The sequence below is a fragment of the Mobula birostris genome, chromosome 18 (genome assembly GCF_030028105.1).
Source record: "Mobula birostris isolate sMobBir1 chromosome 18, sMobBir1.hap1, whole genome shotgun sequence".
NCBI classification, from domain to species: Eukaryota; Metazoa; Chordata; class Chondrichthyes; order Myliobatiformes; family Myliobatidae; genus Mobula; species Mobula birostris.
Window position 1 is genome coordinate 59,552,531 of NC_092387.1, and position 18,935 is coordinate 59,571,465.

The window sequence follows — 18,935 nt, forward strand, 5'->3', positions numbered from 1 at the left end:
TGTCTCACATTGACTGAAGGAAAATAAAATATGAAATTTCGCTGTGTTTGAGAGTTCAGATGAAGAGCATTGTCCCACCTGACTTAATGCACGGGCACCTAGCCTCGACTTTTAGAATGCACTCTGTTAAAAACAAGAAGCTGCCGAAATATCATTCATCACAACAAACCAGAGGGAGGAGGATTATGATAGCGATCAGATTTGGCTGAGGTTTTTATCAGTGAAATGTTTAAGGGGAACCTGACGGGGAGCTTCTTTACTCAGAGAGTGGTGGAAGTGTGGAACGAGCTGCCAGCGAAAGTGGTGGATGCAGGTTCGATTTTAAGTGGTGGATGCAGGTTCGATTTTAAGATAAAATTGGATAAGTAAATGGGTAGCAGGGGTACAGTGGGCTCTGATCCAGCTGCAGTTCAATGGGATTATGCAGAACAATAGTTCGGCACAGACTATTCAGAGATACAGTGTGGAAACAGGCCCTTCTGGGCGGTACATCTTTGGACTGTGGGAGGAAACCAGAGCACCTGGAGGAAACCCATGCACACACGGGAAGAAACGTACAAACTTGCTTACAGAGAACGCCGCAACCGAACTCCGAACCCTGACACATGGAGCTGCGTCAGCATCACAGTAACTGCTGTGCTACCGTGGTCCAGATGGGCTGCAGGGCCTTGTTCTGTGTTGTAGTGCACTATGATGACTCCTAACACGGAATCACTGTTAGGCTGTGACATATTTCACTTCGTCAAGTCAGATCAACAAACCCAGATAAACCTTCCAAAATCTTTTCAGATGGAAGATTTTATCCTCCTTTATTTTATCCTGTCTTGCCAGGTTTACTTTCTCATTTGCAATATCCCTATTCCTTGACCAAACCCCAACCATGCAATTTTGCCAGCACTATCCGGCACTATCAGTCTGTCAGCTTTAACACCTTCCGGTGTGTATAAGTTTGCCTTTCAGTCCAGAATCTTGACTTTCCTTCACTTGTACCCTTGTTTTCCATTTCCTTCTCCATTTTCATACCTCCCCAAGGTTATTTTACTTCTGCCAGAGGCAAAATTTACACTCAGTCATCACTTAATTAACTGGCCACTCAGTGTACATTCTTGGCCTTCTGTGGCTGTAGCCCTCCACTTCAAATTTCAACATCTTGTCTGTTCAGAGACACTCTTCTACACACCAATGTTGTAATACATGGTTATCTGAGTACCGTTGCCTTCCTGTTAATCTGAATCAATATGGCCATTCTCCTCAGACCTCCCTCATTAACACTCAGGTTGGAGGAGAAGCACCTTATATTCGGTCTGGGTAGCCTCCAACCTGATGGCGTGAACATTGATTTCTTGAACTTCTGGTAATTGCCCCACCCCACTTCACCAGTCCCCATTCCCATTTCCCTCTCTCAGCTATCTCCTTACCTGCCCATCACCTCCCTCTGGTGCTCTTCCCCCTTTCCTTTCTTCCATGGTCTTCCACCCTCTCCTATCAGATTCCTCTTTCTCCAGCCCTTTATCTCTTTCACCAATCAATTCCCAGCTCTTTACTTCACCCCTCCCCCTCCCCATCCCCGGTTTCACCTATCACCTGCCACCTCGTGCTTCTTCCTCCCCTCCCCCCACCTTCTTGCTCTGACTTCTCATCTTTTATTCCAATCCTGATGAAGGGTCTTGGCCCAAAACATTGACTGTTTACTCTTTTCCACAGATGCACACTGGCCTGCTGAGTTCCTCCAGCATTTTGTCTGTGTTGCTCTGGATTTCCAGCATCTGTAGATTTTCTCGTCTCTCATTAACAAAGTGTATTTGTCCACAGAACTGCCATTCACTAAATATTTACTGTTTTTGCACCATTCTCTGTAAATTTTAGAGACTGTTGTGTGTGAAATTCCCAGGAGATTAGCAGTTTGGCACCAACAATCATTCTGCAGTCAAAGTATCTTAGATCACATTTCTTCCCTATTCTGATGTTTAGTCTGAATAACAACTGAACCTCTTGACCATGTCTGCATGCTTTTATGTATTGAGTTGCTGCCACATGATTGGCTCATTAGATATTTGTATTAATGATTAGGCGTACCTAATAAAGTGACCACTGAGTGTAAATTAAATCAATAAATAAACCCTTCTTTCTCCAAGGGAAAAAACAAATTCCCATGGAGGAATTTTTTTAAAAACGTTAGAAAGGTTTTTACTCAGATATTTCATTTCTTTGAGACTTCAAAGTTACATCCTAATTTACTATGATCGATTCAATCTCTAGATTTTAACATTCCTCGCACGCTTGTTTTCAAACCTCTATCTCTAACTCTCAGTCCACCCCTACTCTTTCGCTTTGGTTTCTGTCCCTTTACTTTCCAGAGCTGATGAATATTGCAAGGTCTACTGTCTTCTCCGATCAGATCCCATTGATCACCTCCCAGCTTCTCACATCATTTCTTTTAGAGGCCCCCTTCCCCACCCTCCTGTCTTACCTCTCACCAGAATTCAGCTATCACTCACCAGCTTCTGCTCCTTCCCGTATTCCTTTATTCTAGCTTTCTCCCCCCACCCCCCACCCGTGGCCTGAAATATTGACTGTTCAATTTCCTCCATAAATGCTGCCTGACATGCTCAGGTCCTTCCTCAGCATTTTGTGTGTGCCTCTTCCTCAGACATTAATCTCTCTTCCATTAGCCACAGAGGCCTTAAAGTCCTGACTTCCTAAATCTCTTCTATTTCCTTTTAAAAAACCTCTGCTCTAGTATAAACACAAGAGGTTCTACAGATGCTAGAAATCCAGAGTACCACACTCAGAATGTTGTAGGAACTCAGCAGGGTCAGGTCAAGAGTCCTAATGATGGGTCTCAGCCCGAAACTTAGCTCTTCAGACCATGAAACCAATTAAGGAGCAAAATTACAAGCAACACACATAAAAGTTGCTGGTGAACACAGCAGGCCAGGCAGCTATAGGAAGAGGTACAGTCGACGTTTCGGGCCGAGACCCTTCATCAGGACTAACTGAAAGAAGAGCTAGTAAGAGATTTGAAAGTGGGAGGGGGAGGAGGCATCCGAAATGATAGGAGAAGACAGGAGGGGGAGGGATGGAGCCAAGAGCTGGACAGGTGATTGGCAAAAGGGATATGAGAGGATCATGGGACAGGAGGCCTAGGGAGAAAGAAAAGGAGGAGGGGGGAAGCCCAGAGGATGGGCAAGGGGTATAGTGAGAGGGACAGAGGGAGAAAAAAGAGAGAGAGAAAATGAATGTGTGTGTATATAAATAAATAACGGATGGGGTACGAGGGGGAGGTGGGGCATTAGCGGAAGTTTGAGAAGTCAATGTTCATGCCATCAGCCATTTGGCCTGTCAAGTCTGCTCTGCCATTCAATCATGGCTGATCATTTTTTGCCCTCCTCAGCCCCACTCCCTGGCCTTCTCCCCGTAACCTTTGATGCCGTGTCCAATCAAGAACCTATCAAGCTCTGCCTTAAATACATCCAACAACCTGGCCTCCACATTGCTCTGCTCCAATATACAGCTTTTGTTTGACAATGCTCTCACACAAGACCTTGGGCAGATCTGTTGCTGATGAATGGTACCAAGTTACTGCAAGTGGAAGCTGTGTGTGCAACGCCACAGAAGACACATGGAATATTCATATACCTGGAGTATTACGGGCAGTTTTGGGCCACATATCTTCGGAAGAATGTGCAGGCACTGGAGAGGTTCCAGAGGAAGTTCACAAGAATGATCCCAGGAATGAAAGGAGCATCAGATGACTCTGAGACTGTAATCACTGGAGTTTGGAGTAAGGGGGGATCTCACTGAAGCCCATTGAATATTGAAAGGCTTAGATAGATGTGGGGAGGATGTTTCCTATAGTGGGTTCTAGGACTAGAGGGCACAAGGATGTGCCTTTGGAACAGAGATAAGGAGATTTCTTTAGCCAGAGGGCAGTAAATCTGTAGAATTCCTAACCACAGATGGCCAAGTCATTTGATATACTGTATTTAAAGAAGAGGTTGGCAGGTTCTTGATTAAGGAGATAATGCTGAAGCTTTATAAGACAATAGTCAGGCCGCACTTGGAGTACTGTCAACAGTTTTGGGCACTATATCTCAGACAGGATCTATTGTCATTGGAGAGATTCGAGAGAAGGTTCACAAAGATTATTCTGGGAATGAAGGGGTTAACATATGAGGAACTTTTGATAGCTTTGGGCCTGTAGTCACTGGAATTTAGAAGAATGCAGGGGGAATCTCATTGAAACCTACCGAATGTTGGAAGGACTAGATAAGGTGGATGTGGAGAGGATGGTGGGGGTATCCAGAAATGGAGGGCACAGCCCCAAAATTGAGGGGAAACCTTTTAGAACAGAAGTAAGGAGTAATTTCTTCAGCTAAAGAGTGGTGAATCTGTGGAATGCTTTGCCACAGACTGCGGTGCAGGTGAAGTCGGTGGGCATATTCAAAGCAGAAGTTGAGATTCCTGATTGGTTGGGGCATCAAGGGATATGGTGAGAGGGCAGATGTATGGAGTTGAATGGGATCCAGGATTGGCCACGATGAAATTGGTGAAGTGGACTCGATGGGCTGAATGGACTAATTCTGCTCCTCTGTCTTATGGTCTTGATTAGTAAGGGTGTCAAAGGTTACGGGGAGAAGGCAGGAGAATGGGCTTGAGCGGGATAATAAATCAGCTATGATTGCTTGGTGGAGTAGATTCAATGGGCAAAATGGCCTAATTCTGCTCCTACAGTACTATGCAAATGTCTTGGGCTAGGCACATATATATATAAGCCTAGAATTCTGCACACCAATGTAGTAATTTTATGTATTTCACTGTACTGCTGCCAAAAAAAAAAACAAGTTTCATGACATATGAAAAACCTGACCCAGATATGGGTCTCTACTGGGGACTGACAGTGGGTAGGGGGCAGAGAGAGGGGAATCGTGGTTGAGAAAAGGGGGAGCAGGAAGCACCAGAGACATTCTGTAATGATCAATAAACCGATGGTTTGGAATCAAATGACCTTGCCTGGTGTCTCAGGGCTGGGTGTGACTGCACCTGCACCACCTTCCACCCCTGGCACTCCTTCTCTGCCACGTGTCTCACATCCCTTCCACGGTGCTCCATCCTCACCTTTCCCAAAATCCTGTGCTCCCTCCAGATTTAGAAACTCACTCTCTGCTCCCCGTTGACAAATACAGTACTGTGCAAAGGTTTTAGGCACTCCAGCTATATACTGTATATGTGCCTAATACTTCTTCACAGTACTATGTCTTTTGTCTTATTAAAGAATGCCTTCATTTGCTATTGCTGAACTTTCAGGGCTTAGTGGAGGTAAACATCGAGTAACTTTCTACCACAGATGTTTAAGGAACTAAGAGACTTGCATTTATGTGGCATTTTCTCACAATCCCGGAGCTTCCCTGAATGCATAACAGACAATGAAATAACTGCACTTCAGGTGTGATAAAATGAAATGCAATTTGCCACCGCTCTTCACAAGTCACAAATTGTCAAGGGACAGATTATTCCCATAACAAACGTTTCCAGAGGAGACTGCAGATTCTGGAATCTAGGATGCTGGAGGAACTCAGAGGGTCAGGCAGCATCTATGGAGGGAGATGCAAATCGACTTTTTGGATTGAGAATCTAGACCATAGACGGTAGACAATAGGTGCAGGAGTAGGCCATTCAGCCCTTCGGGCCAGCACCACCATTCACTGTGATCATGGCTGATCATCCACAATCAGTACCCTTTTCCTGCCTTCTCCCCATATCCCTTGACTCCGCTATCTTTAAGAGCTCTATCTAACTCTTTTTTGAAAGAATCCAGAGAACTGGCCTCCACTGCCTTCTGAGGCACAGCATTCCACAGAACCACAACCCTCTGTGCGAAAAAGTTTTTCCTCAACTCCATTCTAAATTGTCTAACCCTTATTCTTAAACTGTGACCTCTGGTTCTGGACTCCCCCAACGTTGGGAACATGATTCCTGCCTCTAGCATGTCCATCTACATGTGGACTTGCTAATGGATAGGTTATCAATTATTTTAATTATAGATACAACATGGTAACTTCCGGCCCGATGAGCCCGTGCCACCCAGGTACACCGATGTGGCCAATTAACCTGCTAACCAGCATGTCTTTGGAATATGGAAGGAAACTGGAGCACCCAGGGGAAACCAGCCTAATAACAGGGAGTTCATGCAAGCTGCTTACAGAAAGCAGCATGAATTGATTTTGGGTTGCTGGTGCTATAAAGCGTTACACCAACTCCTACGCTACATTACTGTCCCCTTATGGCAACGATTTCACTTAAAGTGTATTTCTATTTAGATTGAGAATGTCAGTCAAGATCTCAAGTTCCTGTTGTCCGATTCATTAATTTTATGGAGTATGTTACCATCATTCACACTTGCCCTTTGCAGAAGCCACGTGCTGAGTCAGCAGTAGGAATCGAGTACTGACTGAAGAGGCCTTTTGAAGGATGGTTTCCAATGGAATAGGAGGACCAGACTCTAATCCCCCAGTTTAATCTCTACCCCATTCATTTTGATAATCTTTGGTTCTTAACGGCTAAGGAATCTTTGCTTGTCCACGACTTATAACTACAATGTGATGGTAGGCTATTGAGCTGAAAGTTGACTGTTTCTTTTTCCACTGATGCTACCGACTTGCTGAGTATTTCCAGTGTTTAATTCATATTTTCCAGTATCTGTAGTAGCTCGTTTCTGAAGAAAAACTACAGGTCATTTCACCGATACCCTTTACAAATCATAAGCACAAGAGATTCTGCAGATGCTGGAAATCTTGTGCAACACACACAAAATGCTGGAGGAGCTCAGCAGGTCAGGCAATACCTGAGGAGGAGAATAGACAGTCGACATTTCAGGCCAGAGACCCATCATCGGGACTAGAAAGGAATGGGGCTGAAGCAAGAATAAAAGGATGGGGGAAGCGGGTGGCCGTGGGGGAATAAAGGAATGATGCGAGAAGCTGGAAGTCACATTGCAGGGATAAGTACCCAGAAGGGTAGCAATGGGGAGGAACAATCAGACAAAGAAGTTGTGGAGAGGCTGCGGAAAGTGAGGAGAGGAGGGGAGGGGAAGAAGTGCCTGCTGGTGAGATCCTGTTGGAGATAGCAGAAGTTCACAGTTTATATACTGTCTGCTGCAATATACTACCATGGGGTCATTTTCTTGCAGATAGTTACATGAAAAATGAAATGCAATAGGATTTTATGAAAACAGACAATCAATGAGCAAAAAAAAAGCAAATAGCAATTCAAAATAATATTGAGGACATAAGTTGTAAAGAGTCCATGAAAGCGAGTCTGTAGGTTGCAGAATCAGTTTAAGAGTTGAGTTAAGTTATCCACGCTAGTTCAAGAGCCTGATGGTTGTTCCTGTACCTGATTGTGTGTAATCTAAGGATTCTGTATCTCCTCTCCAATGGTAGTAGTGAGAAGAGGGCGTGTCCTAGACGGTGGAGGTCTATGATGATGGATGCAGTTTTCTTGGTGGGGAGGGCTTTGTTCTAATAGACTGGGCTATATCCACCACTTTCTGTAGTCTTTTCCATGCCTGGGCATTCGTGTTTCCATACCAGACCATGATGAAACCAGCTGGGACATTCTCTACTGGGCATCTATAGAAGTTTGTCCAAGTTTTTGGTAACATGCTGAATCTATAGAAACTTCTAAGAAGTGTTGTCATACATTCTTAATGACAGCAGTTTCTTGATGGTCCCAGGACAAATCATTATAACACCAAGAAATTTAGAACTACTAATCCTCATCACCTCTGTTCCCCTATGAGGACTGGCTCATGAACCTCCAGCTTCTTCCTCCTGCAGTCGATAATCAGCTCTATAGTTTTATTGACATGAGTGAGAGGCTGTTGTTGAGGCATCACTCAACCAGATTTCCAATCTCCCTCCTAGATACCGATTTATTGCCATCTTTGATTCCACCAATAGTAGGGTTGTCCGCTTGGCACATGTCATGCTAAGTGTTACACCTGCCACTAGAACCTTCCCTCACCACTATTCGGGGCCCGAGATAGCACTTCCATATGAAGGACATCAATCCTTCGGTGTTATTTATTGTGTTTGGTGCTCCTGATGTAGCCTTCTCTACTTCGATGAGACTTGACAGAGTCAAGCATCTCCACTCTGACTGCCGCACCAGCCAGTCTTTCCTCATGGCCATCTATTTTAATTCCACTTTCTATTCCTACACTGACACAAATTGGAGGAGCAATATCTCATATTCCATCTGGGTAGCCTCCAACCTGATGGCAAAAACATCTATTTCTTTAATTCCCAGTAAAGCTCTTTCCTGACCATCCCCCTTTTTTCCCTCATCCCTGTGGCCCCTTTATCCCTCTTCCCTCATGATCTGCCCACCACCTTTCTGTCTGATTTCCCAACTCCCCTTTATTCTGTGACCTGTCTTGCACCAGATTCCGTCTTTTTTTTTTAGCTCTTTGCCTCTCAGACCTATCATCTCCCAGCTTCACTTACCAATTTCTCTTCCACCCTGCCCCCTCTCTAATTCACCTATCACCTGACAGTTCCTGCTCCTACCCCTCCTCTTTGTACTACTTCTGCTCACTTGGCCTGAAATATTGACTGTTTAGATGCTGCCTGACCTGATGGGTTGCTCCATTTTGTGTGTGTGTTGCTCTAATTGTAACAAATAGCACACTATTCTTCCTGCTTGGGAATAAGAGTTTGCAATGAGCTCAGCCTTCGTGATTTATGCCAGTTCGCTAACAAACCACTTTCCAGAAATGCATCCCTTTCATAAAATCAAGGAATAGCTGTGTCTTAAACCTTTTTTTAATGGGTTCAACAAAGAAACAATTTAATTGAGCTGCATATAAAAACTCTTGATGGAACATGGCAAAATTCCACATGAAGTCTCCTATATTTGGACCCCATCTGCTGATCACCAGCTGCCATTACTCCTTCCATTTTTCTCCAATTTACAAGGACATTGCCAGGACTTGAGGACCTGAATTACAGGGACAGGTTGAATAGGTAAGGATCTTATTCCCTAGAACGTAGAAGACTGAGGGGAGATTTGATTGATTGAGGTTTGATTGTGAGGGGTTATAGATAGGGTAAATGCAAGCAGGCTTTGTCCACAAAGTTTGGGTGAGACTACAAGTAGAGGTCATGGGTTAACTGTGAAAGGTGAAATGTTTAAGGGGAACATAAGGAGAACTTCTTCACTCAGAGGTTGGCGAGAGTGTGGAACGAGTTGCTAGCAGAAATAGTGGATGTGAATTCGATTTCAATACTTAAGATAAACCTGGATAGTTACATGAATGGGAGGAGTATCCAGGGCTATGGTTCAAATGCAGGTCACTAGGACTAGGCAGATTAATAATTTGGCACAGATAGATGTACCATAGGGCCCGTTTCTGTGCTGTCGTGTTCTATGACTCTGAGTATGACTATTTATGCTTGTAGAGTCTGGTGATACTTGGTAAATAACAAGTTGCTTTATTTGTGTGTTGGTGGTACTGATTATCTGAGAACACAGATACACAAGAGTAGCCATACAGTTTATTTCCAAATAGTATTTGGCTGGTTACCATAAAAATTGCAAAGGATAATTTTTTCTTAAATTATTTAACAATCAAACAATTACTTGGTTTCCTTCTCGTTCCTTCTGCAGTTCCTTCCAGAAACCCTGCAGCACAACTGTGCCCTTGCATTACCAAATCTCAAACTTTTCCCAACAGAGCCGTCTTGGCTCTTGGCTATTCTGCACTTTTCTGCAATTGTTTTCCTTCCATTTACAGTAACCTTCCACAGTAACCAAATAACTGGTGTGACATGGAGGTTAAGCTGAGCTGCTGTGTCTTCCTGCAGTGCAATACTATTTATGGAACTCTCTATAGGACTTCTGAATTGTGATGGGACAACTTGCTCTTGTGGCCAGGGCAGTGAAATAGCCTTCAATAATCAGAGCCTCTCCCCCTAGTGTTATCAATGAGATAAGAATACCAGACCCAAGATATACCCTTAAATGCTTGTGTTCTCAAATGAAAATTAATGCTCTTGCTCTAAATGTCCTTGAAAGCAACCCGAAAATTTCCTGGTATTCTTAAATTGTTGCCACAGTTTGTTAGGAAGATGCTGAGTTTACTCTAAAAGGAAGATAACAGTTCCAGGCATACTCAAGAATTATCACCAAAGTAGGTTTGACGGGATCCAGGACTAGAGGATGTGGGCACCGATTTCTTGGAATGGTGCAAAAACAGGTAGCATTCCAATTCTGTAACCTTAATCTAATGGGTTATAAAGTAAATCAAGTGGAATCAGTTGATTGCATTGATAGAGATGGACACCATGTGCATCAAAGTAATGTTCAGTATTGATAGATGCATTGTCAGCACATCATATGCACGTTGTACAGGTCCAATTCACGATCTGGTATCCATTTCACCTAACTGTAAAGCCTTAGAATTACTTATCCAGAAGAGCAGTCATCTCTGGGACAGCCTGTGAAGGAAAACAGGTACACTCAGATTAAGTCTGTCGTTTATTACACAAATCCTTTGCAATGCATTCAAGACATTTGTTTTTATTTAAAAAAGGAAATAATAACAGATTAACAAAGGTGAGACAATGGTGCTTTCACCTTTAATTTGACATACTTTGAATTGACAATAGAATAGGGCATATCAAAATTACAACCAGAAAGTGCCAACAAGTCCCCTCCAGTACTCATTACATCGAGACTTGTAACTTGTGAATACTGCCCGGTGGCAAAAGGAAAGCCAGTTCCTTTGACTCTTAAAGAGATTCTGAAGGTGCTGGAAATTCAAACATTACACAGAAAATGCTGGAGGAACTCAGCAGATCAGGCAGCATCTACGGAGGTTAATAAACAGTTGACATTTCAAGCCAAGGCAATTCATCAAGACTTCCACTCTTTTACATCTCTTGGCTCCAACCAGATTAAAGAAATTAGCTTCTGGTGCCAACACAGCATAACTTACTATCCCAAACCAGTTTTAGCAACTTTGAGTTAACAGTTAAAGTACCATGCTTTTACCCACACCCAAGAAATGATGAATGCAATCCTTCCAATCAAATATTGCAGATATCCAGTGCAAATTTCTAGCCTTTCTGAAGATGGCCCATGGTTTCCACCTACCCTGACCAAGTCTTCCAAAAGCAAAATACTGTGGATGCTGGAAATCTAAAGTAAACACGGAAAATGCTGGAAATACTCAGGCAGCATCTGAGTATTAGAGAATCAAAGAGTTAACATTTCAGGTCAATGACTTTTCATCAGAGCTCTTCATAGATGCCATCTGTACTAAACAGCATTTCAATAACCATATAACCATATAACAATTACAGCATGGAAACAGGCCATCTCGACCTTTCTAGTCCATGCCAAACTCTTACCCTATCCTAGTCCCACCGACCTGCACTCAGCATTCAAGCATTCTGTTTTTGTACTTTTGCTTTGTTGGGCACCTTCGCTCTGTCCACCACAAACGACAGGATTTCCTGGTGGTTACCCATCTCAATTTGACTTCCCATTCCCATTCTGACATGTCTCTTAATGGCCTTCTCTGCTGCCATGATGAGCCCAAACTCAGTTAGAGGAGCAACACATACTCCATCTGGGTAACCTCCAACCTGATGGCATAAAAATTGATTTCTGCAACTTCCTGGTAAATTTGCCTTAACCATTCATCATTCTGGTTACCCTTTCAATCCTGCCCATTACCTGCCTCTGGTTCACCTCTTCTTTCCCTTTCTTCCATGGTTCATTGTCTTCACCTATTCCTCGTCCTTCTTCTTCATCCTGTCTTCCACCAGTCCCCTCCCAGCTTCTTACTTCACCCCATTCCCCACCTGGTCTCACCTACCACCTGTCAGCTTGTATTCCTCTACCACAACCTCCCCCTCACCCCGCCTTCTTACTCTAGCTTTTGCCTTCTTCCTTTCCGGTCCTGATGATGAGCCTTGGTTCGAACGTCAACTGTTTATTCCCCTCTAGCATTTTCTGTCTTTCTGCCGATTTCCAGCATCTGCAGAATCCCTTGTGTTTCTAATAGGAGTTTCCTATCCAAACGTGTAAGGCTGTAGTGACCAGAGCAGGTTTTCCAAAGTGTGTAAAATCTAGTTGTCTAAACTATAAAGACTTGGGAATAAAGTACATGAAGCAACAACAAAAACACTCCTGTATTTCACTTTTTGGGTAATGTTTAGTTGGCCCTAGATGCATCAAAGTTTCCACAGTTTTGAAATTTGTACAATAAAACCTGCCTGGAAGAGCTTTAGCTTCACAAGAGCAACACCGTTCTTCATTCAAAGGGCGAGGATTACCACTGCACAAGGTGACTCTCTTGTGACATAAAGCATCCAAGGAAGAAATCAAAACTTTTAAAGAAACATCTACTAATTACAAGGTGGTACATTTGGTAACAAGAAAGACAGAAGCCTCATACTCTTCGGGAAAGCGTGAATGGGATTAACAAGCAAAAAGATCTAGGAGTGGAATTAAACAAATCACTGCAAGTTAAGTAGACAGGATACAAAGTACTGGGGGGAGTAATTCTCAGAAAGTTAGAATTAAAAAGAAGGAAAGGTGTGTTAACCATTTACAAACTTGGTTTATTTTGAGAGAGCTAATAACTTGGGTACAAAAATATTAGATGGTTGTTAATAAATCAAAAACAAAACTCGAGAAACTTCTTATTCTATTGGGTGATTGTAATATGGAACACTCTACCACTGAGTTGTGGAGATAAAATGTATAGATGCATTTAAAGGGAATAAAAAGTATGTTAACTAGAATTGATGCCGTAAAACCACCAGCAGCAAGCAGAATAGACTGTATGGACAGTTGCAAGAAAAAGTTTGTGAACCCTTTGCAGTTACCTGGTTTTCTGCATTAATTACTCATAAAATGTGGTCTGATTTTCATCTAAGTCACAATAACAGACAAATGCAATCTGCCTAAACTAGTTGCACACATGCAATTGTACTTCTGGTCAATACACCATTTAAACAATCACAGTCTAGGCTAAAAACAGTATGTGAACCTCTGGGGTACAAAAAGCTATTTAGAATCAGGTGTTCCAATCAAAGATATGAGATTAGAGTTATGGGTTTGCAGAGGTGCCCTGCCCTATAAGAAAAAAGACACACCAAGTCAGGTTACTGACAGAGCCTGTTCGTTTCATGCCTCGATCAAAACAACTTTCAGATGATCTTCAAAGAAAATTGTTGAGATGCGTGAAGCTGGAAAAGGCAACAAAAGCATTTCTAAAGATCTGGGTGTTCATCAGCCCACAGTGAGACAATTTGTCTACAAATGGAGGAAATTCAGTCCTGTTGCTACTCTCCGTAGGAGCAGCCGTTCTACAAAGATCACAACAAGAGCACAGCATGCAATGCTGAAGGAGGGAAAAAAGAACCCAAGGGTAACAGCAAAAGACCTGCAAGAATCTCTAGAACATGCTAAAGTCTCTGTTCACGTGTCCACTATAAGAAAAACACTGAACAAGAATGGTGCTCATGGAGGAAACAACTGCTCCCCAAAAACAAATTGCTGCATTTCTCAAGCTTGCAAAAGACCACCTGAATGTGCCACAATGCTTTTGCGACAATGTTTTGTGGATAGATGAGACAAAAGTTGAACATTCTGGCAGAAATGCACACCATTATGTTTGGAGAAAAAAAAGGACACTGCACACCAACACCAAAACCTTATCCTAACAGTGAAGCATGGTGGAAGGAGCATCATGGTTTGGGGCTGCTTTGCTGCCTGAAGGTTTAGACGGCTTGCAATAGTCCAGGGAACAATGAATTCAAAATTGAATCAAGACATTTTACAAGAGAATGTCAGGATAGCAGTCTGTCACTTGAAGCTTAATGGAAGTTTGATGACACAACGAAACAATGATCTAAGACATAAGAGTAAATCAACAACACAATGATTTAAAAAGAAGAAAATTTGAGTTTTGGGTTGTCCAAGTCAAAGTCCAGACCTTAAACCAATTGAGATGCTGTGGCATGACCTGCAAAAAGTATCCCAGAAATATTGATGAACTGAAACAGTTTTGTATGGAGGAGTGGTCTAAAATTCCTTCTCGCCATTGTGCAAGTCTGATCAGCAGCTACAAAAAACGTTTGGTGGAGGTTATTGCTGCTAAAGAAAGTTCTACAAGTTATTAAATATAAGGGCTGACATACTTTTTCCAGCCTGGACTGAATGATTAAACAATGTGTTCAATAAAGACATGATGAGTACAATTGTTTGTGTGTTATTAGTTTAGGCAGATTGTGTTTGTCTATTATTGTGACTTAAATGAAGATCAGACCATATTTTATGAATAATTAATGCAGAAAATCAGGTAATTGCAAAGGGTTCACAAACATTTTCTTGCAACTGTACATCACTGTAATTGAACTTAATATATGACTAAGAAAATGAGAACCAGCAAGAAACTGAGACCAGTGGGGCGACAGCCACTCTTTCTTTTGGCTATAAGGCTCCCATGTCAAATCACCATGAACATTCCCAATCCAGTAAGAACTGGGATTAACAATGCCAGAGTATTGTTACTTCACACACCTCACAGAGGGTACACCAGCTCATGAAGAAAATTTAAAGAATATTAAGATTGTAAAATAGCTGCTACTCTTCACAGGTCAGTTCTCCTCAACTTGCCAGTGTACAGAGGAAAAAAAATTCCACTCCTTAGAAAAAGCTGCAGAGGGGTGAAAGCTCAGCCAGCTCCATCATGGCAATTAGCCTCCCCATCACCTAGGACATCTTCAAAAGACGAAGCCTCAGAAAGGAAGCATCCATCATCACGGACCCTCAAACCCCAGAACACAGCTACCATCAAAGAGGTACAGGAGCCTGAACATACTCAACATTTTACGAACAGCTTCTTCTCCACCATCAAATGTCTGAATGAATATTGAACCCATGAACACCACCCACCACATTATCACACTATTTTTGCACAACTTAATTTTTTTAAGTACAGTATAAGTTTCTTATTGCAATTTATATTTTATGTATTGCACTGTACTGCAACTGCAAAACAAATTTCATGATATATGCCAGTGATAATAAATGTGATTTTAATTCTGAGTATTAACAATTACTAACTTGAACATAAAATTGATTTTCTCTTAAGCTGAATTGTAGTAGAAAGAATATTCCTGCAGTGAATGGATTGATTTCCTCTCGACAGATCTGGCTCACATTTACAAAGGCAAGGATTCAAATCAAGTATGTGGGCCATTTATTTATACAGGATTAATTGATTCAGTAATTGCTCACTGATCAGGTTAGCCTGTGCTCCATTACACCCAACAGGCAATGAACTCCATAGAGTCCGTTTACTCATAATAGAAACCTGCCGAGTTTGTTTACCCTGGGGAACAGAAATTCTACAAATTGATTACTAAAGACAGGAGTTATTTAATCAATGTGGAGGGTTGTCTGTGAAGCTAATAACATTTTAAATCTTAAATGTGGCCTTCATTGTCACTCCTTAACTGCCCTTCAGGTGACAATGAGCCACCTCTTGAACGACTACACAGGTACTCCCACAGCAATATTAAGGTGTGCTGCAATTCCGATTTTATCCTCAAGCCTCAGAGAGAGGGAGAGGTCCTTAGAAATGCTTTTGTAGCTTTTCCCTTCAAACCCCCGCCCCCCCACCACCCCTCACGAGAATCTGCTGCATGCACATTGGCTGCAAGGATTTTTACAGCTGCGGTAATTTTAAAAACAAGGAATTAGTCTGAAAATACTTTGGCTCATTGTGACACTTTTAAAGAGATGACACATGGTTGTGAATGTAGAAAGAGTAGAACAGTGAGCTAGGCACACATCCTTGAGGTACACTAGTGCTGACTGCCTACAAGAAGGATTTGTTATTTCTGATTCTCACTGACTGTAGTATCCCAGGGAGGAAGTCAAGGATCCAGTTGCAAAGGGAGGCACAGAGTCCCAAGTTTTGGAGCTTGTTGATTAGAACAGAGGGTACGGGGAGAAAGTCAAGGATCCAGTTGCAAAGGGAGGTACAGAGTCCCAAGTTTTGGAACTTGTTGATTAGAACAGAGGGTATGATTATGTTGAATGCTGAGCTGTAGTCAATAAACAGCAGCCTAACAAAGGTATTGCTATTGCCTGGGTGATCTGAGGCTGAGTAGAGAGCCAATGAGATTGCATCCACTACAGGCCTATTGTGTATAACCTACATAGACTATAAACCTATGTAGTGTATAACCTACATAGACTATAGATCTAAGGCTGAGTAGAGAGCCAATGAGACTGCATCCACTATTGACCTATTGTGGCGATAGGCAGATTTCAGCAGGCCCAGATTGTTGCTTAGACAGGAGTTGACTCTGGCCATGAACAATCTCGCAAAACACCTCATCACTGTAGTTTTGTGTGCAACTGGGCGACAGTCATTGAGGCAGCTCACCCTGCTCTTGTTGACCACTGGTATGACAGTTCAATCTCTCACTGCTCCGACTGCAGCAGTGAGAGATTGAGGATGTCCTTGAAGACTCTCGCCAGTTGGCTGGCACAGGTTTTAGCGCCTTACCAGGTACAACATCAGAGCCTAATGCCTTGCGAGGGTTCACCCTGTTGAAAGACATTCTGATGTTGGTCTCTGAGGCAGAGATCACTGGGTTATCAGATGCTACAGAGATTCGCACAAGTGTAGTTTTATTCACCCTTTAGAAGTGAACATAAAAGGCGTTGAGCTCATCTGGGAGTGAAGCATCACAGCCATTCATGATGTTAGGTTTTGCTTTGTAGGAAGTGATGGCCTAAAAACCTTGCCAGAGCTGACATGCATCTGATTCCATCTCTAACTTCAATCAGAATTGCTTTCTTACTCTTAAAATAGCCTTCCACAGTTGGTACCTGGACCTTTTGTATAGTTCTGGATCACTGGCCTTAGGAATATTTGATAGTTTCCACTGGAGACACACACAGAGTCGCACTTACCGGTGCCATCTTGTCCATAATTAAACAGTTGGTATAAATATAATTTAATTTGATAAATCTACTATCAGAATGCAACAAACAAGATGCTAGAGGAACCTAGTGGGTCAGGCAGCATTTCAGCTCAGAACCATTTCCCTCCACAGATGCTGCTCAACCTGCTGAGTTCTTCCAGACTCTGGTTTGTTGCTCCAGATCCCAGCACCTGCAGTCTTTTGTGCCTCTGTCTTTACTTTCAGAATTGACTCCAAATTGCCAACCAGTAATAAAAACTTGTTTTTACACTGAATCACATTAAACAACATTTCTTACCAAGCTGCTCAAGGAGAAATTAAAGCAGATGATAGAAAGTTTTAGCAATGTTAGTTTTTAATGAAATGACTTAATGGGAAGAAAGACACACACACACACACACACACACACACACACAGGGGAAGGGAGCAGCAAGATGGGAATTTAAGATCTCAAGAGCACAAGCAGCAGAAAGCATTGGACAAAATTATGGAAGTGGCTACTCATAGGTATTGATAAGAGGTCAGAATTAGAAAAGCACAGCCATCTCAGAGCATTGTAGGACTAGAGATGATTAGAGAATTAGGGTGTTTCAAGTCTACGAAGGAGCGGGTGGTAAAGTCGAGGCTAGCAGCTGAATTCACACAGTTACAATCAACCATCAGTTATTACAAGGAATTTACTAAAACAATGCTGCTGCCTGTTGTGCTTCAGAAGGTTAGTAAATAATTCATGAATAAAGAAAAGCCAATTGATAAAAAAATACTCCAGCTACATCAATCACAGTAAACAAAGCCCCCCTTCTGCCAAGAACTCTTGACTAGCTCCCATCACATTATCACTATTCCCGACTACTGATTGCTCATCACAGGTATTTGGCTGAAGATGGGAGTCGGCTATGCACGGACACTCAGTGACCACTTTATCAGGTACACCTGTGCATTAATGCAAACAACTAATCAGCCAATCATATGGCAGTGACTAAGTGCATAAGACATGTTGACATAGTCAAGAGGTCCTGTTGTTGTTCAAACCAAACATCAGAATGGGGAAGAAATGTGATCTAAGTGACTTAGGCGACAGAATGATGGTTGGTGCTATATGAGGTGGTTTGAGTATCTCAGAAACTCCTGGGATTTTCACATACAACAGAGTTTACAGAGGATAGTGCAAAAAACAAGTAACATCCAGTGAGCGGCAGATTGGAGGGTGAAAATGCCTTGTCAATAAGAGGTCAGAGGTGAATGATCAGAATGATTTAAGCTGACAGGAAGGTGACAGTAACTCAAATAACCACGCAGTGAAAAAGTGGTGTGCAGAAGAGCATCTCTGAAATCACAAAATGTCAGACCTTGAAATGGAAAGGCTACAGCAGCGGAAGACCACAAGCATACGGAACTACGCTCAGTGGCCATTTCATTAGGTACCTCCTGTACGTAATAAAGTAGCCACAGAGTATAAATGTTTGTTCAAATGTACAGAAAAAGTGATGAAAACTAAACCCAGTCACTCTTGCTGAATATCAGTTACTATATCTGATGAAAGAAGGTCCTGTGGTCATCACAGAGCGAGAGAATCCCAGCTGAACTCGCCAGTGATGGATACAGTCCCTCAATTATTCAAGAGATGTGCATTTCCATTAACTGGAAATAATGCCGTCCTACAAAATTTATTAGGGAAATTGTCTACATGTTGTTTCTACCTCCCATCACTTTGTCTCTGGATTATTAAAAACCACATGTTTACTGCCCAGCCAGCAGGCATTACTTAGATAAAACTATTAATCTTTGGCATGGATTCTTCCCTCTTGCCTTCTGGGATTGTACTGCCCTGTGGCATCTCCCATATGCACACTAAGTCTTGTACACATCAAGAGCATTAAACAGGAGCAATATCCCCAAGGGCAGCTGTACACATTA

The 18,935-nt window shown here is 42.4% G+C and overlaps 1 protein-coding gene across 2 annotated transcripts in view; it reads right to left on the bottom strand.

Annotated features, from left to right (window-relative positions):
• Nucleotides 1-9,471: 9,471 nt before the first annotated feature.
• etfa (electron transfer flavoprotein subunit alpha) overlaps nt 9,472-18,935 on the bottom strand; it is a 71,209-nt gene continuing 61,745 nt past the window's right edge. For both annotated transcript variants that reach the window (XM_072282773.1, XM_072282772.1), the window contains one exon: nt 9,472-10,499. In XM_072282773.1, coding sequence (XP_072138874.1) covers nt 10,464-10,499 — 36 coding nt within the window. In that variant the 3' untranslated portion in view covers nt 9,472-10,463. The remainder of the gene's footprint in view (nt 10,500-18,935) is intronic.